Source organism: Crinia signifera, chromosome 11 (genome assembly GCF_055691185.1).
Source record: "Crinia signifera chromosome 11, ASM5569118v1, whole genome shotgun sequence".
NCBI classification, from domain to species: domain Eukaryota; kingdom Metazoa; phylum Chordata; class Amphibia; order Anura; family Myobatrachidae; genus Crinia; species Crinia signifera.
In genome coordinates, this window is record NC_139227.1 from 16,648,480 (window position 1) to 16,673,043 (window position 24,564).

The 24,564-nt window shown below is 47.4% G+C and overlaps 1 protein-coding gene across 2 annotated transcripts; it reads right to left on the reverse strand.

Moving 5' to 3' along the window:
- Positions 1–11,739: 11,739 nt before the first annotated feature.
- On the reverse strand, positions 11,740–22,629 carry PLGRKT (plasminogen receptor with a C-terminal lysine). Of its 2 annotated transcripts, none has more exons than XM_083163951.1 (5): positions 22,407–22,629; positions 20,578–20,660; positions 16,066–16,196; positions 14,168–14,277; positions 11,740–12,252 (listed from the first exon to the last, which is right to left on the reverse strand). In XM_083163951.1, exons 2-5 carry the CDS (start codon positions 20,656–20,658, stop codon positions 12,131–12,133), a joined length of 444 nt encoding a protein of 147 aa, XP_083020077.1. In that variant the 5' UTR covers positions 20,659–20,660; positions 22,407–22,629; the 3' UTR covers positions 11,740–12,130. The 2 variants fall into 2 exon arrangements, with proteins under 2 accessions (XP_083020077.1, XP_083020076.1); XM_083163950.1 differs by having other exon boundaries at positions 20,578–20,663; positions 22,407–22,627.
- Positions 22,630–24,564: the final 1,935 nt, after the last annotated feature.

Genomic DNA, 24,564 nt, shown 5'->3' on the forward strand with positions numbered 1-24,564 from the left:
AAGATAGGGTACACCCCAATCATCCTCCCCTACCAACTACCCCACTCTGTCATCCTTCTGCCCTACTACAGCTGAGGAAGTCCGCTCCCTCATCTCATCCTCTCCCCCCTCTACCTGTCCCTTGGACCCTCTCCCCTCCCGTCTCCTCAGCTCCCTCTCCCCCACTGGCTGTTCCCACCTTGCTCACCTCTTTAACCTATCTCTTTCTACTGGCATCTTTCCCTCACCCTTCAAACACGCTCTGGTCTCGCCTATTCTTAAAAAACCTAACCTGGACCCTTTATCTCCCACAAGCTACCGCCCTATCTCTCTTCTCCCATTTGCCTCTAAAATACTAGAACGGCTGGTTTACAGGCGTCTCACCAGCTACCTGTCTGACCACTCCATCCTAGATCCCCTTCAATCTGGCTTTCGCCCACTTCACTCCACTGAGACTGCCCTAGTGAAAGTCACCAATGACCTGCTGTCAGCCAAATCCAAGGGTCACTTCTCCCTGCTTATCCTTTTGGACCTATCTGCTGCCTTTGACACTCTGGATCACCCTCTCCTCCTCCACACACTCCAAAACATTGGCCTCTCTGGCACAGTCTTCAACTGGTTTTCCTCTTACCTCTTCAACAGTTCCTTCTCAGTCTCTGCCTCTGGCTCTACCTCACCACCTTCTATCCTTCCTGTCGGGGTCCCTCAGGGTTCCGTCCTTGGCCCCATTCTGTTCTCTCTGTACACCTCCTCTCTGGGTGCACTCATTAACTCCTTTGGCTTCCAATATCACCTCTATGCAGATGACACCCAAATCTACCTCTCCTCTCCTGATCTGTCCCCCACTGTTTTCTCTCAAGTTTCCAACTGCCTCGCTGCCATCTCTACCTGGATGTCTGAGCGATTTCTGAAGCTGAATATGGACAAAACCGAACTTATTATCTTTCCCCCACCCAGAGCTATGCCCCCTACTAATATCTCTATCACTGTTAACAACACCATCATCTCCCCTGTTCCCCAACTCCGCTGCCTGGGTGTCACTCTTGACTCCTCCCTCTCCTTTGCACCCCACATCCAAGCCCTGGCCCATTCTTGCCGGTTCCAGTTACGCAACATTGCTCGCATCAGGCCCTTTCTCTCACAGAGTGCAACTAAGCTGATCATCCACTCATTAGTCATCTCACGGCTTGACTACTGTAATGCTCTTCTCACTGGCCTCGCTCAATCCCAACTAGCTCCTCTCCAATCTGTCCTCAATGCTGCAGGCAGGCTTATCTTCCTCTCCCGTCGCTCTAACTCTGCTACTCCCCTTCAACAAAATCTGCACTGGCTCCCATTCCCCTACAGAATCCTCTTCAAACACCTCACACTCACATACAGGGCCATCTCTAATTCCATTGCTCCATATATCTCTAACCTCATCTCCATTCATACACCCTCCCGCCCTCTACGGTCAGCTGACGACTGTCGTCTCTCCTCCACCCTGATCACTGCTTCCCATGCTAGAGTACAGGACTTTGCCCGTGCTGCACCCCTTCAGTGGAACGCACTCCCTCGCTCCATTAGACTCTCCCCGACCTTGCAAAGCTTCAAACGGGCACTGAAAACTCACCTATTCATCAAAGCGTACCCTTCCACTGCATAAACCAGCTGGTTCTCCGACCCCTTGCCTGTTTACATCCTGCTATCTAACCACCACCGACTCGCTTGCACCTCTTGTAATCTGTCTGTCTCCCCTTCCTACTAGATTGTAAGCTCCTCCTGAGTAGGGCCCTCTTCCCTCCTGTTGTCAAAGCCCACTTCTCTTCACATTTCACTCACAGCTCTCCTTTACCCAACACTCAGTGACCATCTTCATACTCATCTCCATCATTGGCCTCAAGCCTCTAGTTGTATGTTGATTGGGTCCTCACTACTTACATTTAAGCTGTAATGTGTATTGAACTGTGGTGCTCTTTATTTGTGCTGTATTTTTGTTATTTATTCAATGTTATGCCAAGTTTTGTCTCCCTGTATTGTTCCTTTGTACGGCGCTGCGAAACACTTGTGGCGCCTTATAAATAAAATTATAATAATAATAATAATAGGGGGGTATTCAATTCCCTTCAGGTATTCCACGGAGTCTTCCAGACCATATGTGAAGATTCCACTATACTTGGAAACCATTCGGAGGAGAACTTACATTAAAATTCTATTCTGGAGTGGACATAAGGGTTTCTTTACCACCGCGTCAATCAATGATTGACCTGCCAGAAAGTGAAGGAGAACAACCAAGCGGGACTTTCCTCTGACGGACACAGACGCTCACAAGCAGCAACAGCCCGGTCATATCTGCAGTACGCTCACTGCGCATCAGCTTGGAGCCGTCCCCGCACTGGGTTTGATCTCTCTTCACGCATTTGAGAACTTTTTTCCTGTTTGTCATTTTAAATTCATCTGTTTGGAATAAAGTGTGTGAAATGCTTTCAACACTTGGCTGCAGCTCATTGGAGAAAGATACCCTTACGTGAACGTGTGGCAGAACTCGAAAGTACTGTAAGTTGAGTACTTGTCACACTGTAAAGCTGTTACTAAAAGAAGCGGTGGTAAAGAAACCCTTATGTGCACTCCAGAATAGAATTTTAATGTAAGTTCTCCTCCGAGTGGTTTCCCTGTATAGTGGAATCTTCACATATGGCCTGGAAGACTCCATGGAATACCTGAAGGGAATTGAATACCCCCCCTCTACAGATAGTGCTCACCCTATCTAAAGTCAGCGCTGGTTACCCCTTTCTATGTCTGTTTCTACTGTGTATTAAGGTTGGGCGTTAACCTTGCTAGGGAGACCAGCTGCTATTTCAATTCAGCGCTAGGATTGGATCCCCATTTGTTTTAATAGATTAGATCTCCTCCAGACACTATCTCTGGTGGTCGTCATAGACTTGTCATTACATAAGACCTGGTTGCATCTGGGTTGGAGCAGGCTTAACTCGCTCCTTCAAACATGGCGACTACAGGAGAAGCCAAGCAACCCACAGTCTACGGTCACCTGCCCGAGGTCAATAGAGTCAGTGTAGGGTGTGCCATGGCCGTCCTAAACAGTGATCCTGGCTGAGGGCTCTTCCCACCACCACTTCACGCACACACCCGCCACGTTACATCTGATACACAGTTCCCAGTGCCCATCCTCCCTCAGATATAAGCCCAACCAGATCCCTATCTTCCTCATGGCATAATTCATGCTTGCCTCCCTCCCGGAAGCTGCAGGAAGCTTACGATCTTTGGAGAATTTTTCCGCAGCCTCAGAAGAGTAGGTGGCTCTCCCGCATCCTGACAGCATCCTAGAGAAGTGGGCAGGATTGTATGTTACTCACTGGCAACCACAAGAGCCATGGGAAGGAGCAGGACTTAATTACTGGATTACATCAATTAGCTCTGACCACTTATGGCGGATCTGCAAAACATGAGCAGTTCCCTATGTTGGAGAGGAGACACCCTAGGGCACTTCAGAAGTAGAGCTTCTCATGGAGAGAAGACTTACAAAGAAGATAACTTAGGTATAATCCCTGTTATCCACAGAAGCAGTCTCCACTCCTGTCTTCTCTGTGTCTGACTGCTGCTGTCTGGAATACCCCAGGCAAAATTGGGGATTGCCTTAAACTGGATACACATTGGACAATATATTGTGAGCCCATCTGAGGGTTTGTACCCCCAATATGTCTGTGAATGATCCTGACACAACCTGTTGGGGGCTGATGTCATAAGAGGGCGGGCAAATTTAAACGCCCACCCAGATAGGTATCCTGACCGACATGTTGGGTACCCAGCCTTAGGGGAGGATACTGGAGCAGGCTGCTGCTTCCACTCTGGGGATGCCACCTCAGCTGTGCCTGCTTTTGAACACACAACTCTTCTCATTTGGAGGTGCAGGGGTGTAGCAATGGATTGATGGCTTCAAACTGTGGTTCAGATAGAGGGCTGCAATGGTGGAGATGGGTGGCTGCATTTGGCCCATGGAACAGGACCTGATTAAGACCATACATTTGCTACCTAACGAGCAGGTAAACTCCACCCCGCCGAATGCACGCACCCGCCGCCGAGAGAATCCTCGGACTAGCATGCGAGTGTCTGTGTATGCTCCCATGTGGCCGCAGGAGGAGAAACCATTCTTTCTCCAGCCTTCGCTCTGAAAAGTAAGTCTATAATTACAATGCCCGCTATCGTCTGAATTCGGGGTGACACCATCCACCCGAGCGAGGTACCATTGGGGTACACATAATTTATATGGGCGTGTCTATAAAACATTGGGTGGACCTCTGTGTCCACAACCTTACCACCCACCAGTGAGCGAATGCCACAGGCTTTGCACATTATTCGCATATAGGGGACCGGGGACAAATTCGGACTTGAACAATCAGGTATGAATCGGTTTCGATGCCCCTGATGTAAAAAGTCTTAATAGATTCTGCTAGTATACAAATTATAGTTCTGTAATACAAGCTTTATGTACTGTATAACTCAATTGTCACAGGTTCCTGACACAAGGGCTAATTCAGGACTGCGAGGAGAAAGCCACCGCCCTGACAGCAAGAGAAAATCCCCTTCCTAACTTTCTAGAGAATTGCGTACGGATCGCTAATCGCAATCCGCTCACAAATCCATAGGCGAATCCTGAACCATTGAGTAGTTTTTGCCATCTGTGCCGTTGTGAGAAGGGCGGAGGCTTCCATTTATCTGTGACTGAGCCAGGCTGGAAGTGGTCATTGCTGACATTGTATAGCCTGCAGCTATACAAAGGATGCCGGCACTTCTGTTTTGGTGGAAGGGTTTCTGTCTATTATAGGATTCTCACACTCTGAATGTTTCTCTCGGATGGTGTAATGGTTACATTACTGCCTCACATCACTGTGGTCATGGGTTCTATCCCCACCATGTGTTATATATATGGGGCAGTACGGACGGTGTAATGGTTAGCATTACTGCCTCACAGCGCTGAGGTCATGGGTTCCATTCCCACCATGTGTTATATATACGGGGCAGCACGGATGGTGTAATGGTTACATTACTGCCTCACAGCGCTGAGGTCATGGGTTCTATCCCCACCATGTGTTATATATACGGGGCAGTACGGACGGTGTAATGGTTATAGCATTACTGCCTCACAGCACTGAGGTCATGGGTTCTATTCCCACCATGTGTTATATATACAGGGCAGTACAGACGGTGTAATGGTTACATTACTGAGGTCATGGGTTCTATCCCCACCATGTGTTATATATACGGGGCAGTACGGATGGTGTAATAGTTACATTACTGCCTCACAGCACTGAGGTCATGGGTTCTATCCCCACCATGGCCCTAACTGTGCAGAGTTTGTATATTCTCCCCGTACTTGCGTGGGTTTCCTCCGGGTGCTCCGGTTTTCTCCCACAATCCAAAAATATACTGGTAGGCTAATTGGCTCCCAACAAATGAACCCTAGAATGTCTGTGTGCGCGTGTGCATGTGGTAGGGAATATAGAGTGTATGCTCCACTGGGGCAGGGACTGATGTGTGTTCAAATATTGTCTGTAAAGCGCTGCGGAATATGTGTGCACTATATAAATAACTGGTAATAAATAATAAGTATTTACATTCTCAAAAGTGCATGGGTTCCTCAAAAGCTGCTGGGCACGCCTGCGTTTTCTCACTACACCCAGAAAACAGCAGAATTCCACTACAAAATGCCGGCTTCCAGTCAGTCAATCTGTGGCTCCATTGCGGTTACGATCCATAGGCATTTTCTGGAGCCGGCTTCCAGTCAGATTCATGAAAATAAAGGCTGTGATCAAACGCCATAATATATAATGGTTTTCTCCTAGTGTGGAGGCTAGTTGTGCACAGTTGCCTCTAGAACAGGCTTGTCCAACCCGCGGCCCGCGGGCCGCATGCGGCCCAGGTCGGGTTGTAATGCGGCCCAGTGCATTTTAAGAAATTCTAAGTTTAATATATTTAGGGCAACTACCTGGTCCGCCCACAGCAGCGTCTCCGTGCTGGCCGCGGCACTGTGCCCAAAGTAAAGATGGCCGCGGCCAGCATCGAGTTCTCCCAAACCTAAAATGGCCGCGGGAGCACTGGTGCGAATGCGCAGGCGCACTCAGCTGCTCCCACGGTCTGAAGGACGTCTGAGATGGCGCTTCCCCCACTGATCCATCCCAGCAGCGCGCAGGGCTGGTTGATGATCTGATGGGTGGCGGCAGCGGCGGCAGGAGCAGGCAGCCAGGCCAGCGGTGCCTTCTCATACCCCCACTACCATCAGTGTCTTTGTGAATTGCTGCACTCATCCCCTGTGTCAACAGCTGTGGTGAGTGATCACTACAGGGGGCATTATGAATATAAGTGGCATTACCAGGGGGCATTATATTCATAATGCCCCCTGGTAATGCCACTTATATTCATAATGCCCCCTGGTAATGCCACTTATATTCATTTTAATATGTTAACTATGTTTTCTATGTTTTTTTGGATGATCAGGTATCATTACTGTTATTTTATTTTATGTGCGGCCCAAACCAAATTTTCAACTTCTGATGTGGCCCAGGGAAGGTGAAAGGTTGGACACCCCTGCTCTAGAACATTACTCCCAAATTGTAGCATTTTCCTAATGTTGTAGAAAATCATTTAAAAACCTACTTTTTTTTTTTTTTTTACATCAGAAACTGTCTGTTGCCAAATGTAAATCTATCAGATGAGGGATCTGGAATATTTGGCTACTTTATGCATGGGTGTCAACAGGAATAGTTGTCTCATAACGTAAATCTGTTCCCAACCCTTAGAACAGATACAGCTGATACCCCTCGGTAACAGGGATGTGTAATGAGAGCACAATCCCCCCCCACATGCCTCTGCTAGCAGAAGAAATCATTTGATGGACCCCGACAGATGATTTCTCATTATAGCGTCATGCGATGCGATTTTTTTCTGTAATTTTTTCAATGTGCTCCACTACAGATGGAGTACGGGCCATCCTTGCTGGCGGATCTCCAGAACGTCCCTGCTGGCGACCCGCCAGCAGCCTCGCCAACGAACATACTGAGACGCGCGTACGTCTCACGCGCACGCGCGTCTCCGTCGCCAGCGCGACGGAAACCCTGTCCGTCTCCGCCTCAGGGAGACGGACAGGGTTAGGGGGGTTAGGGGGGGGGTGCGGGCAGACGGCGGGGGACCCGGGGGAACGGATGGAAGCGCCGTCGGAAGGGGACGCGCGCGCCACTCGTGCGAGCGCGTCCCCTTATCGCCATCGATATGGCGCTGGCGGGGGATGGCGGCTGGCGTCGCCAGCGCCATCCCCTGCAAGGATGGCCCATACTCCATCTGTATATCGCATCGCATTGCATCGCATCGCACCTCCCTCAAAATCGCATGCGATTTTATTGGGTGTGCGATGCCATTACATTACCTATACAATTATATCATTGTATGTCCTAAAAAGACATTTTACGCAACCTCCCCCCCACTATCCACACCACCCCAAAGCATGGCCAGCCCCGCGAGGGGTGGCGGAATGCGTCCTCCGACGTTTTCATACCCCCCACTATCCACGTCGGCGTGGAGTTGATTTTATATATTGTGGCGAGCGCAGCGAGCCTCCGAACCTGAAGTGTGGCGAGCGGACGTGGATTACTTTACATGTATTCTGCGTGCACTCGCCACGCTTCGGGCTTGGTGGCTCGCTGCGCTCCCCACACTATATAAAATCAACTCCACGCCGACGTGGATAGTGGGGGGTATGAAAAAGTTGGAGGACGCGTTCCGCCGCCGCCGCTCGCTACGCTTCGCAGTGTCGTGGATCGTGGGGGGGCGGTCCCAGGCTGCCGACGTCGCAAAAGGGGCGTGTCCGGGCCGCAACGTCACTAAAGGGGGCAGGCCCGGCCGCCGTCACTAAAGGGGGTGGGCCCGGCCGCCGTCACTAAAGGGGGCGGGCCCGGCCGCCGTCACTAAAGAGGGCGGGCCCGGCCCCGCCGAAGTTGCCGTGCTGCCAGGGAAGCGCTGGGAATCGCCATCTAAGGCGGCGCTGCGCTTCCCCGTGCACACAGCCAGGGCAGGCACTAGGCTGTTTTAGCGGGGCGCTGCTAGCCCTGCCCTTTGAAAATCGGGCAGGGCACAGCGCCCCGCTAAAACAGCCTAGTGGGAACACTAGATATAATGAAAGCTGACGAGGCCCCAGTGCAGGAAACACATCAGACAAAAGATAACATTTAAATAACATGAGTCTAATTACAAACACGTTGCCATTCTCTAGATATCATTCCCACAGCTTCTCTCCAATTCTCGCCTGCAGAAAGTATGTGGTTTCCTGTGGAATTATGGATGCGCACTCTGTGATCTGTGCGGAGATCCCGCCTCCTCGGTGCTACATTATCTCACTCTCTTCCTGCATCGTGGGTTCTCTTTCATGTTCCTTGCTGCAGTTTGCATTCAGCATGTACCGGAGCCAGCCAAACGTGATGTGATAAAAGAATATTGGGTAACTGGGGGTTTGGTGTAGAGGTAAAAGGGATCCATATTCCATCTGCCCGATTCAGTGAACACGGTCAGATCGGAGGGATCTGCCGCACTAGTGCTCTGTACAGTAGCGCACGCAGGGGGGGTTTCTGAGTACCCAGAAACCCCCCAGGAGTATAAGGGCCATAGGGTGAAAGCTGAGGGTCCCCTCTTTCCATGGGTACAAGAATTTTAAAAATCGGCCCTTGGGAACCGGAGATATCTAACTTCAAAGCAGTGGTTATCCAAGCCTGTTAATTGCTTTTTGCCAGTCAGATATTTCAGGTTCTTTCTGACTTAGGTTTTTCTGAGGGTATATTCTAAAAGCTGAGATTCTCCCCCTTTGATGGACACTAGTAGCTTGTCTCTACTGTTCCCAGAACCAGAGATATCAGCCTTCCAGCAGCTGGTTACTGCTCCAGCTCCACACACCTGGTATGTAGTTTTATATACTCGTTGGCAGATTGCTCTGCCTCCTGAACTCTGATCCCCTAGTCCCCAATACCATTTGGTAGGTGGGATTCTCTAGTTTTTAATTTCATTAAAATCTAAGAAATCTATTTCTGGGAACTGGAGATATCTGCAGTCAAGCAAGCTGTCCTCCCACCAGAAAATTATGAATAAGCCCACTCCACTATACACCCCTCCTCTGCATATTAAACATCCTCTACCACCCTGGAAGTTATGTATCAGGGCCCCTTCATTCATCTCAATGCCCCCTTCTCCCACCCCATCTCCCAGCATCTGTGCAGTAAAGGGGTAATTAGTGGAAATTACTGATCCAGGCCCTACATGCTGAGCGGTTGATATAATACTCCCTACCACCCGGGGGACATCAAAGCTTCCCCCACCCCTACTGCTGGAGGATCGGTAGGTGCCCCAATACAGTGTTATGCCCAGGGGTCTACACTGCTGTTGACGCCCCTGTATGTATGTATGTATGTATATATGTGTGTGTGTGTATATATGTGTGTGTGTGTGTGTGTGTATATATATGTATATGTATATATATATATATATATATATATATATATATATATATATATATATATCTCTATATTATTATTATTATTTATATACATTTGGTCTATCTATAATATTTTAACTGACCCGGCATATACTGGGTCACCTAAGTGTCCATCTCCGTGCTTTGCTCCGCCCCTCTGGAAACCCCCTTCTGAAAATCCTACGTTTGCCACTGCTGTACAGTTATAAGAGTCCTTTCCTCCTTTCATCAGATTACCCAGTTATCCGCCTGAAAGTATGCCCCCAAAACGTGCTCTGTCATCCTCTATAGTGCGCTCCGAAAACGTACCTACTTTTGAAAACTAGAATCACGGATATTACAGTAGCTGTCTAGGGGGGTGTTTAAAGGGTGTGTCTAGCCCCACATAGGAGTATATATATATATATATATATACTTAAATGCTCTGTGCCTTTAATACATATTGGGCATCACTAACCCTGCACAGGGAATACTGTCACACCTAGAGAGTTTCTATCTTCTGGTTGCCTCTCGGGAACTAGCACAATTACCTGTAGGACATATTGTATAATAATTTTATTATTCACCAGTGTCTGCTGTCAGAGGAGAGAAGGAGCAAGGAGCCTGCAGGGGAGGGATCAGTGTGAAATCTCTCTCTGTTGGAGATCAGTCATTGGATCCAGCACTGGAGAGTGATAACTGTCAATTTTCTAGCGCAGTCTTTGTAATGACAGGGTGAGGGTGATTGGTTGTTTGGATCACTTTACAAGGATGATACAATTCCCCTACTTGGGTCACACAGTGGATGTCTGCAGAACAATGGGGGTTATTCTAGTCCATTCTTTCTGACAAAATACTTCTTAGATGGACAAAACCATGTGCACTGCAGGTGGGGCAGATGTAACTTGTGCAGAGAGAATTAGAGGTACTTATGTATTATCTGGACTCCCATGTTAAATGCACCCCATTTTTTCATACCCCTACTATCCAACTACGCATGGAGTTGATTTTATATAGTGTGGCGAGCGCAGCGAGCCACCGTGCCCGAAGCGTGGCGAGCGCAGCGAGCCCCGCGAGGGGACACGGTCTCATAAGAAAACCGGGAGTCCAGATATTACATAAGTACCGAATTAGATTTGGGTGGGGTTTTTCTTCAAAGTGAGATCTATATTGAAGTGTAAAATCATGCAGTCAGTATTTTCCCTGCACAGAAACAAAATAACTCACCCAAATCTAATTCTCTCTGCACATGTTACATCTGCCCCCCTGCAGTGCACATGGTTTTGTCCATCTAAGAAGGATTTTGTCAGAAAGAATGAACTAGAATAAACCCCACTGTGTCCCGATGATAGGGAATACTCTGGAAACCTGTAAAACTTCAGTTCCTTTTTTTGGTTAGGTTATATTTTGACAGACATGTTGTTTTACTAGTGTGATGCCCAGGGCCGGTGTAAGGCTTGCTAGCACCCTAGGCAAAACTGGCAGTCCCTGGGGCAATGGCAAATATTACTGACGCAACATTACTGAAATGAGATAACAATGTGAAGGTTATGCATTTATAGGGACAGTCCTTGTAGTACGAATGGCTTCACTTTTGCATTATCTCAAAGGCCGTGTAAATCAGATTATGTCCTACTGTATTAATGGGATATGCCTTTCATTGCAGTTGCAAGTGTGACAGTACAGATTATCACACATTATGTTATATTTGTGTAGTCACAATGCAATATATATATATATATATATATATATATATATTTTTAAACACCAAGTTCAGTAGCCGTTTAACGTGAAGTATATTCTTTAAAAGGTTTCTTGCTCATAAGCCTTTTTGAACATGAAAAATCTAGGTGAGGCAGTTGCAGTCTCTTATCTGAAAGACATCTGCATTTTAGCTCGCTAGATCGTTCCTGAGGAAAGTAGGAAAGTCACCTGACCAGAATCAGACCAATCCCCTCATCTGCATCAGTGGTTCTCAACCTCAAGTAACCCCAGTAGTTCACGTTTTCTAGGTCACCCGGCAGGTGCACAGGTGCACTCATTACTCACCGACACATTTTAAAAGATCCACAGGTGGAGCTAATTATTTTACTTGTGATTCTGTGTGGAGACCTGGAAAACGTGCACTGTTGGGGAGTCATGTGGGCCGAGGTTGAGAACCAGTGATCTACATGACAGCTGAGGAAGAAGGAAAGGGGGAATTGTGTTGTAAATAAGAATGCAGAGAACCGGGGCAACCCAACGCCCCTCTGACTAAATAATAGCACACACCATTTTGCTTTCATGTGACTGCATCTTTAATAAAAAAAAACAGGTATAAAATGCAGATAAATAGTCCACTAACCCAACAGCAGGTTAGAATTACTGTATATTACTATTAATATTGGTTTTAAATAAAAATTTTATGATCAATATTAATTACGGACTTTTCCCCAAAAATTTAAATTTGTTCCAGAAATTCTAATGCTTGGTGCTTTTCATTCATTAAGTAACCTCCCATGGTACCGGCAGGTGTACTGGTGACCGCGGGGTACCAGTAGGGAAGACAACTAGGACCCAGGCAATGTGTACATTCTGCCTGAGCACTGGACGGACAATCAAGTGTCATGTCGGCTGTTTACCCGGTTCCCTTTCTTTCTGCAGCCGTTAGACGAAACGCGCATTCTATTTGTCCACAAAGAACTTTCTTTGAGCCCTTCTGGCTTTTTCAATTAACTCGAAAGTTGGTAAACCTTGTGGAATCTCTAGGAAGTGATTTTCATTTTCAATAATATCTTCAGCACCACCTAGAAGGAATTAAGACAAAAATCAAAGTAATCAAGTATTAGCATATTGTAGAGAAACATATACAGTACAATATATGTGCTCAGCAGGAATACCGTCAAACATAGCGGCTCCTCAAGAATGCTTTTAATAATCTGGAAATACATTTTATACCGTAAGAGTTGTCGTTTTTAGTAAAACAAAACAGAATAATAAATACCAGAAGCTTAAGGAAAAAAATAAGCACTATGCATGTTAAACACAATTATTTTTCATGGGACAGCATCTTTAATGACAAACCAGGTATACAATTTAGACATTGCGTTAACATATTGTAAACAACAATAATTAATAATATTATCTGACAAGTGTTTTAGCAATAATTAGGCTATTACTGAGACGGGATGCGGTCATTTGGTCTACAGCATGGTGGTCGACAGTCGTTAGGTTGACACCATTAGGTCGACATGGGGAAAAGTCAACGTGGTTCTAGGTTGACAGGTCATTCATTCGACAGTGTCTAGGTCGACAGTCAAATGGTCGACATTGGATTTTTCACAGTTTTTTAAGCCGACAGGCGGTATTTCATGCCCTACCATTCACTAGGGCCTGGTAGGAGAATTAAATGTGTGCCGAGCGTAGCGGGTACCGTGCCCGAGGCATTGCGAGCGGGGCTACTTGACGCTTAATGCATTTGGCCCACTGCCCACAATATACAAGTGTCATCTAGCAAATTACTCAGCACACGACTAGTACCCCCTTTCACACCAGCCAAAATTCCAGGGTTGGCCTGGGAACAACCCAGGTCTAGTGCTGGTGTGAAAGGTTCCCGGGCCAATATCCCGAACGATGACCCGGGATTTCAACCCTGCTAGCTACCAGGGTTGCTCCCGGGACCTTCCCAGGGTACTGGCTTGTATGAAAGGCTCAGAGACGTGTCCCTCCTTCCCGTGTTGCCTCTGTTGATGCTGATTGGCTATGCAGGGCACCTTCCTGTTGTTGTGGATTTCCAGAGACATCACACAGCGAGCAGGAAGACACTGTGCCAGCTCCGTGGCCCAACCGACCCCAGCAGTGCTATTTAACCCCTGCAAGCCAGAAAGCCAAGAATGTCTTGGACAAATGATGAGGTGATGGAGCTTCTAAACATTAGAGGGGAAGAGGCGATCCGGCACCAGATTACAGGCACAGTTAAGGATGCCCAGATATACTATAACATGGCGAAGATCCTGGCATCACCCTCTCTCTAATGACATAATCTTAAAGACCATTTCTAATGACATTCTCATAGAAATGCAGGGTCATCCCGGGTTCAGTGTGAAAGGTGCTGTCCCTGCTTCAAAAGCATGTGCGGGGGTTGGAGTTGCACAGGACCTGGAAGCTCACTCACACCAGGCCTGTCACACAGCAAGGTGTATTGAGGCTACATGTATAAGGACACATCTGTACATACATGTTGCATAACAATTAGCTTCAGTATAATATTTATTAGCAGTTTCTTATATAGCGCACACATATTCCGCAGCGCTTTACAGAGAATATTTGAACATTCACATCAGTCCCTGCCCCAGTGGAGCTTACAATCTATACTCCCTACCACATGTACACGCGCACACAGACATTCTAGGGTTAATTTTGTTGGGAGCCAATTAGCCTACCAGTATATTTTTGGATTGTGGGAGGAAACCGGAGTACCCGGAGGAAACCCACGCAAGTACGTGGAGAATATACAAACTCCACACTCCGCACAATTAAACCCATGGCCTCAGCGCTGTGAGGTAGTAATGCTAACCATTACACCATCTGTACTGCCCTAATATCAAACCTTAAAGAGCAGGAGGCCGATAGTTATTTACACAAAAAATTTAAAATATCATCAATTGCAAAGTGATCAACCACAAACACTGTACAATGTAAGAAATGTAGAGACAAATGTACCTTTCATTCTTTGTATCAGGGTACCATATGCCATATCATACTGGTATGTAAAAACAAATCCCAATGGAATAATTGGGGCAAATAGAGCTGGCTTCTTCTGTTTAATAGCCCTGCATAAACACACAGAAAGAACATTACAGATCTGGTCAGCAACAGCCTAAAATGGTAAAACAGCAAACAAGCAAAAGCACAACAGCAGCAACATCCTCAAAACAAATAAGTGCACCACCAATGTTTAACAAATGTGCCAGTATTAATATAGTCTATCTGTAAGCGACCGCATACCTCCTAGGGAAGCTATGTAATAAAAGAATCAACTGGGCCGGCCTGCATCACGTGATAACTGCAGATGATAGCGGGATATCAATTAAGACGGCTGCAGAAATCCCAATGCATGGTTGCGCGCTCAGAGGAAAAATGCTGGCTGACAGGCGGAGGGACCTGCACACATGACACTTTCATGTGGATATACTGCAGCTCATGTCATCTGTGCACATTACTTGGTGAACCCAGCTGTATTTGCTCTGATGAACACGCGTGTGTGTAGTATGAACCCTGGAATGGATTCTGACTGCGGCATGCGTCACTTGTCAGTGCACTCCTAAAAGTGACCAATTACACTATTAACAGTGTCATGTGATCAAAGTTTAAAAATAAACTGCTCCTTCTTCTACAGAATTTCACTCTTCGCTACGTTTACCAAGACAGTGGTTCCCAAAATGTGTGCCTAGGCACCCTGGGGTGCCGCGAGACCCTTGCAGGGGTGCCTCAGGTTGGGGGTTCAGGAGCAATGCAAATTATTTAGTCTTTGTAATAGTCAAAACCAGTGCAGGTGGCTGTCAATCATAAACTATGTGAACAAACATAAGGGAATTGTGTCCCTAACCTCATAATTAAACCTAAGGATGACATATAAACACAATTTAATTTTTTTTTCTAAATTTCTCAATAAGAAACATTTTTTTATCCTAGGGGGGCCGTGAAAAACAAAATGATACTACAGGGTGCCGTGATTCAAAACAGTTTGGGAACCACTGTACCAAGATATTCTGGAGACATCTAGTGGTGGAAGAGAGGAATTACATTCTTAAAACTAATGCTGCCCATCCCATACATATGTGCGATTGCATTGGATTCGATCTCGGGTTTCCCTGGAAGCTCACCATTCGATAAATTGCACAATAGCATTTTATTGCATTCGATCATGCGATTCGTCGAATGCACCGTTCGATAAAAAAAAATTTGGCGGGAAGTGGAGGGGCCAGGAAGTGACCATAACTCTTCAAGAATCGCACGTCGCTGTTTAGAAAAATCGCATGTGCACAAAACAGCATTCGACCACACAAACAATTCGAGAAAAATGATGTGCAGCACATAAAACCGTGAGACGCGTCATTCGAGCGGCGTGTCGCGTCGAATGGTACATTTTGTCGCGTCGAATGGTACGCATTTTGTGCATACATTCCATTTCTCGGCCAGATGAGGTCGAAATCGAAGGATTGTATACAATATCTCACAAGTGTATGGGCAGCATAAATCTATTCATTCCCATTACTAAAATGACCATTATTTGGCAATGTCTTCCGCAAAGTATTTATTTCTAATGATGAATCAACAGGAAACCAAAAAGTTTTTTTTTTTTTTTATAAACTTGGAAAAAATATTAAATTCATTTAATTTTGTGCCTACCTGTTGCGCTGCTGATTGCCCACAGGTTTTATGATTGGCAGCCACTATTACCCGATTTGCCTATCATTTCGACCATAAATAATTTGATCTGGTCATGGACCACTAACCCAAAGCACCCAGTTTGGGAGCCACCGTATTAAGCTTTCATTTATTTCCTCATAAATAAATAAATACACAGATAATAATATTGAGAAAATAAAATGACAAACCCCACTGTCAATCCGAGAGCTGCCAAACTGAAGAAAGTCCCATAATACTTCAGGAACTCCCGTGTCCAGGCGATCTGCATGGCCACCTGCTTTTCCCGCATTAGGTTCTGCATCTGGAGCTGCCTCTCCAACTGCAGAAGGAAACACCGCAAAAGCCAAACTCTGTTACAGGAGAGAGAATACCATTTCCCTGCCTTCAGAAAGACTTTATTTTACCATCATTTGCTCATTCATCTGTCGGCAATCGAGTTAGCTAAATCCTGGGTGATTTGTACATGCAGAGTAATGACATTTTTTGGTACTTGTGTATTAGCAGGAATACAATGCCAACAAATTATATGTTTCTGCACTGGAGCAGTAAGGCCAAGCAGTCTAGAAGAGCAGAAGTAATAATAATAATAATAATAATAATAATAATAAAATGAATATCCCTTATCCAAAATGCTCGGGACCAGAAGAATTTTCGATTATTCCGTATTTTGGAATATTTTTATATTCCAATAAGATATCTTGAGGGCAGAGTCCATTTGCAGAGGCTTAACTACGAGAGGCAATGAAGGTGCCAGCCAGTTACATATCATGTCCCCCAGTAGTGTCAGTTACATATCATGTCCCCAGTAGTGCCAGTTACATATCATGTCCCCCAGTAGTGCCAGTAACATATCATGTCCCCCAGTAGTGCCAGTTACATATCATGTCCCCAGTAGTGCCAGTTACATATCATGTCCCCAGTACTGCCAGTTACATATCATGTCCCCAGTAGTGTCAGTTACATATCATGTCCCCAGTAGTGTCAGTTACATATCATGTCCTCAGTATTGTTAGTTACATATCATGTCCCCAGTAGCGCCAGTTACATATCATGTCCCCAGTAGCGCCAGTTACATATCGTGTCCCCCTGTAGTGCCAGTTACATATCATGTCCCCAGTAGTGCCAGTTACATATCATGTCCCCAGTAGTGTCAGTTACATAAATGTCCCCAGTAGTGCCAGTTACATATCATGTCCTCAGTAGTGCCAGTTACATATCATGTCCCCCAGTAGTGCCAGTTACATATCATGTCCCTAGTAGTGCCAGTTACATATCATGTCCCCCAGTAGTGCCAGTTACATATTATGTCCCCCAGTAGTGCCAGTTACATATCATGTCCCCCAGTAGTGCCAGTTACATATCATGTCCCCAGTAGTGCCAGTTACATATCATGTCCCCAGTAGTGCCAGTTACATATCATGTCCCCCAGTAGTGCCAGTTACATATCATGTCCCCCAGTTGTGCCAGTTACATATCATGTCCCCCAGTAGTGCCAGTTACATATCATGTCCCTAGTAGTGCCAGTTACATATCATGTCCCCAGTACTGCCAGTTACATATCATGTCCCCAGTAGTGTCAGTTACATATCATGTCCCCAGTAGTGTCAGTTACATATCATGTCCTCAGTATTGTTAGTTACATATCATGTCCCCAGTAGCGCCAGTTACATATCATGTCCCAGTAGCGCCAGTTACATATCGTGTCCCCCTGTAGTGCCAGTTACATATCGTGTCCCTAGTAGTGCCAGTTACATATTATGTCCCCCAGTAGTGCCAGTTACATATTATGTCCCCCAGTAGTGCCAGTTACATATCATGTCCCCCAGTAGTGCCAGTTACATATCATGTCCCCAGTAGTGCCAGTTACATATCATGTCCCCAGTAGTGCCAGTTACATATCATGTCCCCCAGTAGTGCCAGTTACATATCATGTCCCCCAGTTGTGCCAGTTACATATCATGTCCCCAGTAGTGCCAGTTACATATCATGTCCCCAGTAGTGCCAGTTACATATAATGTCCCCAGTAGTGCCAGTTACATATCATGTCCCCCAGTAGTGCCAGTTACATATCATGTCCCCCAGTAGTGCCAGTTACATATCATGTCCCCCAGTAGTGCCAGTTACATATCATGTCCCCAGTAGTGCCAGTTACATATCATGTCCCCAGTAGTGCCAGTTACATATCATGTCCTCAGTAGTGCCAGTTACATATCATGTCCCCCAGTAGTGCCAGTTACATATCATGTCCCCCAGTAGTGCCAGTTACATATCATGTCCCCCAGTAGTGCCAGTTACATATCATGTCCCCAGTAGTGCCAGTTACATATCATGTCCCCAGTAGTGCCAGTTACATATCATGTCCCCAGTAGTGCCAGTTACATATCATGTCCCCAGTAGTGCCAGTTACATATCTTGTCCCCAGTAGTGCCAGTTACATATCTTGTCCCCAGTAGTGCCAGTTACATATCTTGTCCCCAGTAGTGCCAGTTACATATCATGTCCCCAGTAGTGCCAGTTACATATCATGTCCCCAGTAGTGCCAGTTACATATCTTGTCCCCAGTAGTGCCAGTTACATATCATGTCCCCAGTAGTGCCAGTTACATATCATGTCCCCAGTAGTGCCAGTTACATATCATGTCCCCAGTAGTGCCAGTTACATATCATGTCCCCAGTGGTGCCAGTTACATATCATGTCCCCAGTAGTGCCAGTTACATATCATGTCCCCAGTAGTGCCAGTTACATATCATGTCCCCAGTAGGGCTTTTCGGAAAAAAAAAAAACAGAAACAAAAAAATATTCCGGAAACTGTGGTTTTCAGAATAATTAGGATAACAGATATCCGAAGAAGGGATACTCAAGTTGTAATAATAATAGTTATTTAAATAGCACATTTCTCCCAATAGGACTTAATTTGGTACTTGTGAGTTATCTGGGCGTCCGATTTTGGATCCGATATCGTATGCGATATCGTATGCGATATCGCATGCAAATCGCATGCAAATCGTAAGTACAAAATCGGGAGCCTCACAAGTACCGATTTGCTATTCATTTCATTACCCCACTATCCCCAAAGTGTGTCTATCAACGTGAACCCGAAGCGTGGCGAGCGCAGCGAGCCCGCGAGGGGCGGCGGTACGCGTCCTCCGACCTTTTCATGCCCTACTATCCACTAGGGCGTGGAGTGAGAATAGAATAGTGTGGCGAGCGCAGCGAGCCACCGAGCCCGAAGCGTGGCGAGCGCAGCGAGCCCCGCGAGGGGACGCGGACACCTTCACAGGTATCCGCGTGCCCTTGCGGGCTTCACAGGTGTCCGCGTCCGCTCGCCACGCTTCGGGCTCGGTGGCTCGCTGCGCTCGCCACACTATTCTATTCTCACTCCACGCCCTAGTGGATAGTAGGGCATGAAAAGGTCGGAGGACGCGTACCGCCGCCCCTCGCGGGCTCGCTGCGCTCGCCACGCTTCGGGTTCACGTTGATAGACACACTTTGGGGATAGTGGGGTAATGAAATGAATAGCAAATCTGATGCAAATCGCATGCTAAATCGCATGTAAATCGCATGTAAATCGCAAATCGGATCCGATATCGTATGCGATATCGTATGCGATATCGCATGCAAATCGCATGCAAATCGTAAGTACAAAATCGGACGCCCGGATAACTCACAAGTACCCTTAATTTACTAAGATGGGAGCTGTATTTCAGATGGGATGTTGCTATGGGCAACCAATAAGATACTAGATCACCTAGCTGGTGCACAGCTGTAGTCATTACTAACTGTCACATTCCGCAGATCACCTAGCTGGTGCACAGCTGTAGTCATTACTAACTGTCACATTCCCCAGATCACCTAGCTGGTGCACAGCTGTAGTTATTACTAACTGTCACATTTCCCAGACTCCCTAGCTGGTGCACAGCTGTAGTCATTACTAACTGTCACATTCCCCAGATCACCTAGCTGGTGCACAGCTGTAGTTATTACTAACTGTCACATTCCCCAGATCACCTAGCTGGTGCACAGCTGTAGTTATTACTAACTGTCACATTTCCCAGACTCCCTAGCTGGTGCACAGCTGTAGTCATTACTAACTGTCACATTCCCCAGATCACCTAGCTGGTGCACAGCTGTAGTCATTACTAACTGTCACATTCCCCAGATCACCTAGCTGGTGCACAGCTGTAGTCATTACTAACTGTCACATTCCCCAGATCACCTAGCTGGTGCACAGCTGTAGTCATTACTAACTCTCACATTCCCCAGATCACCTAGCTGGTGCACAGCTGTAGTCATTACTAACTGTCACATTCCCCAGATCACCTAGCTGGTGCACAGCTGTAGTCATTACTAACTGTCACATTCCCCAGATCACCTAGCTGGTGCACAGCTGTAGTCATTACTAACTGTCACAATCCCCAGATCACCTAGCTGGTGCACAGCTGTAGTCATTACTAACTGTCACAATCCCCAGATCACCTAGCTGGTGCACAGCTGTAGTCATTACTAACTCTCACATTCCCCAGATCACCTAGCTGGTGCACAGCTGTAGTCATTACTAACTGTCACATTTTCATTCCTACTATAGATCCACAGGTTGCCTGAGATACATGAACTGTTGGTAGATCTTGAGGACAGGTTTGGTCTCCCCTGTTCTAGAGTATATGTGGTTGTTCTATTTATTAAACAGCAGAATAAGTCACCTGAAGTTGCGAGTTCATCAACATGAATTCCTGTTGCTTTTTCATATTGTCGTCCATAGCTCTAGAGAAAAAAGACCCCATTTCTTCTGGAAGACAAATACAGAAAAGTAATCAGTAATTAGAACAAGATTCTCTGCACAATAAATGTACAAATGTGTATGCTGGTGGTAACAGGGGCTGGAATAGCAGATACAGTAATGCTGCTTTCAGACCGCATAACTGGCTCTGACCCTGTATTTGAAAACGTTTCCAAAAACGGGTCTGCCAGGTAAAACCCCTTTCACACCGCATCTCTTAAACGGGATATTACCGTTTAAGTGGCGTTTTTTTGACACTGGCAGACCCGTTTTTGGAAGCTTTCCAAAAACAGGGTCAAAGCCAGTGCGGTCTTCAGTGCCCCCCCCCCCCGGGTTAACACACACACAACCGCACCCCCATCCCCCCGTTAACACACACACACAACCGCCCCCCCCCCCCCCCCCCCCCCTGCGGGTTAACACACACACACACAACCCCCATGTGTTAAAGGACCCCCCTTCCCCAATGTTTTTAAGGAACCCCCCCCCGTTCAGCCGGTACATCCTGCGACACGTTGAGGATCCCGGCAGTATGGACGGATGCATTGCACTTGTAAAAAAAAAGTGTCTTTCGGAAAATGGCTGCCCCATAGGAAAGCCCGTTTAAAAAAACTGTCTTTCGTATGGGGCAGCCATTTTCCAAAAGACACTTTTTTTTTTACAAGTGCAATGCATCCGTCCATACTGCCGGGATCCTCAACGCGTCGCAGGAGGTACCGGCTGCACGGGGGGTTTGTTAGCCCTGGGGGGGTGGGGAGGATGTTAACCGGCGTGCGGGGGGGGGGGGGGGGGGGGCGGAGCGGGGGTGAAGCGCAGTGAATATTTAATGAGCACTCATTAAATATTCACTGCGCTGGGTCACAAAAACCGTTACATAAAGTAAAGCTACATTGCGTTGTCCTACTGCGGATCATTACGTGTGCGCAGTGATGTAGTATATTGTTACAAAGCATTGTTGAGTCGCACCATCGTTCAGGCCTGTGCCCAGCTTTAGACTGGGGCTACACTACGCGCCCCTGTCCATATCGGCGCTGCTATCTATATGACAGCAGGATGCATGTATGAACGGAACATCGCTGACCGTTCCGCCCGATGCTGGCTTGGCGAAGCCCTATCGTAACAGCAGGGACAGTGCTGTCCCTGCTGTTAGCTCTGGGCTGCGCTGGGGATCTCGCGTGATTAGTGAGATCCTGCGCATGCCCAGTGCAGCCGGCTGGGGGAAAAGAATAGCGCATCAGTGTAAATTGATGCGCTATCTCCAGGAGGGGACATCGCCGGAGGGGGGAGTTAGTGCCCCCCCGATTCGGCAGACAAGATGTTAATACATCCTGTCGGTCTCCCCTCCTGCTTCGCTAATGAGGTGCAGCAGGAAGTAATATAGCGGCGCGATAAACGCTGCTATAATACATCTGCCCCAGTGTATGATATGCAGCACCGATTATATCGTAAACGATATTGGCAGTATCGCAAAACGAACAACTAGCAGGTAAACAATAAACAATATTATTATAAACACCCATTCGATTCATGGGTGTGTGGTGGAGATGATTGTGTAAAGTACATCTTGTGTGACATATATATATATATATATATATATATATAATGATTTTGGAGCATGTGATGCACTGGTAGCAGCTGCCTATCACCGTATATGTATTTGTATGGAGTAAATGACACAGTGCTTGGCATGTGATCGCGGTCACCCATTGATTAATCCCTGCCTTTGGCAGCACATACTGAGCCTGTGATTACCGTGTGTGTAGTGCGGAGACCTCTGCGCCCGCTTCCTGTATGTTACCCGCCCGCTGCTGCTGCTGCTGCTGGGGTAGGCGAGGGGTCACAGCTAGGAGCTCTCTCAATGACACCGAGAACTGTTAACTGTTCCCCTGCCGCCCGGAGCCCAGAGAGCAGCGCCCGCTGACAGCACAGAAGCAGCACAGGGCGGCAGGGAAGGGGTTACCGGGAGGTGTAGCCCGGATTACAGGAAGGGTGTGTCTCTTTAATTGGCCCTGCTTCATGTCAGCCCGTGTGAGCGCTAGGAGCAGCTGAGGGAGACATCTAGTGGTTGCTTACTGGTACTGCAGGACAGTTACCTGGTAAACCTAATAACTACAATTTCCGGTGTGTCACATCACGTGGTGTAACCTACCTGCAAGTAATTGGATTATCTACTAATTAGTGTGTGATTATTAATATACTGTAGCAGAAGTTTCTCATTAAAGAGAATATATCTCATATATCTGTATATCTCATTCACGCCTACACATAACACATACTTGCCTACATTTGAAAACTTGTTTCAGGGAGATTATAGCAGGGTTGCCGATTTACAAATTTTCCTCTCCGGGAGAAGCCAGTCATTAAGCCCTACCCCCATTACGGGAAATAGTCTAAATCAGTGATCTCCATGGAGGGGGCGGGTCTAAAATGACACGAGTGTGTCATTTTAGCACCGCCCCCTCCTCTGAGACCCGCGGATTGCGGCATTTAAATGCCGCGATCGGGGGGCTCAGTGGGGGGTACCCTTGATTCCGGGAGGGTTGCCCACCCTTCCGGGGGGCCAGGAGGGGGACCCGATTTTCGGGAGACTCCCGGTAATTCCGGGAGGGTCAGCAACCCTGGATTATAGTCATACCTCCCAACAGTCCTGATTACCGCGGGAACCAGGGACGTGCAATCAGGGGAGGCAGGGGAGGCAGTGCCTCCCTGTCATAATGATGAAAATAATAAAAGAAGATATTTATATATCTTCTTTTATTATTTTCATAATTTCTACCTCTCCCGTTGCCTCCCACCCTCTTACACTGCTGCCTGCATGTGAGGGTGGGAGGCAGCGGGAGAGGTGCCTCCCGCTGTTAATATTAAAACTCCGGGCAGCGGGGGGCGGGTAGGGGAGGCAGGGGGCAGGGTGCAGCAATGGGCTGTAAAAGCCCATTGAAAATGAATGGGGAAGCGACACTTATACTGATGCCGCAATGACAGGGGCACCAGTATGAATGCACACCCACAGATGTGATTGGGCCAGTGCTGGATCCGCTGTCCAATCACACACATGCAGGGCCCGCCTGGTGAAGATGCAGCAGCGCGGCCAGCGGGGAGTCCGGCGCTGCTTGGAGAAAGCCGCCGCCACTGCCGAGGAGAGGACTGACCGCCGCCACCGCCGAGGAGAGGACTGACTGCCACCACCGCCGAGGAGAGGACTGACTGCCACCAACACCGAGGAGAGGACAGGGGAGTCTGGGTGGGGGGGGGGAGTAGGCTGCTGCATGTACCCCCTGCTGCTTGTGCCCGGCCGCGGCTGTGTGGGGAGGCGAGTGCCTTCCCAGGCAATGTCCTCACCGCACGTCACTGGCGGGAACGTCCCAGTTTTCGGGGACGTTCCCGCGGCCAGCATGGGGGCTGGGGAGGGAGCTGTTGGGAGTCTACTATACTTGGTAATGTGCTGGGAAATGGTGCTGATGATTCTATGTAAATGTGTTTGTCTCTCATTCCTTTTTTCCCCAAAAATGTAACACTGTAATGTGGGCTAGGTGACATGAGGGAGATTGTTAGACTAATGAGGGAGAGAGGGAGATTGCTGCTATGTCAGGGAGTCTCCTGCAGAATGCAGGAGGGGTGGTGGTAACTATGATGTAACAGTGTAATGTGGGCTAGGTGACATGAGGGAGATTGCTAGACTAATGAGGGAGAGAGGGAGATTGCTGCTATGTTAGGGAGTCTCCTGCAGAATGCAGGAGGGGAGGTAACTATGATGTAACAGTGTAATGTGGGCTAGGTGACATGAGGGAGATTGCTAGACTAATAAAGGAGAGAGGGAGATTGCTGCTATGTCAGGGAGTCTCCTGCAGAATGCAGGAGGGGGAGGTAACTATGATGTAACAGTGTAATGTGGGCTAGGTGATATGGGGGA

Bases quoted from the DNA above. Each gene is read 5' to 3' on its own strand.
- PLGRKT (XM_083163951.1), bottom strand. From the start codon at position 20,658: ATGGGGTCTTTTTTCTCTAGAGCTATGGACGACAATATGAAAAAGCAA. The intron at 16,197-20,577 runs GTGACTTATTCT...TTCCTTCTGCAG, and splicing joins TGATGAACTCGCAACTTCAG to TTGGAGAGGCAGCTCCAGAT. The intron at 12,253-14,167 runs GTACATTTGTCT...AATTCCTTCTAG, and splicing joins CCTGATACAAAGAATGAAAG to GTGGTGCTGAAGATATTATT.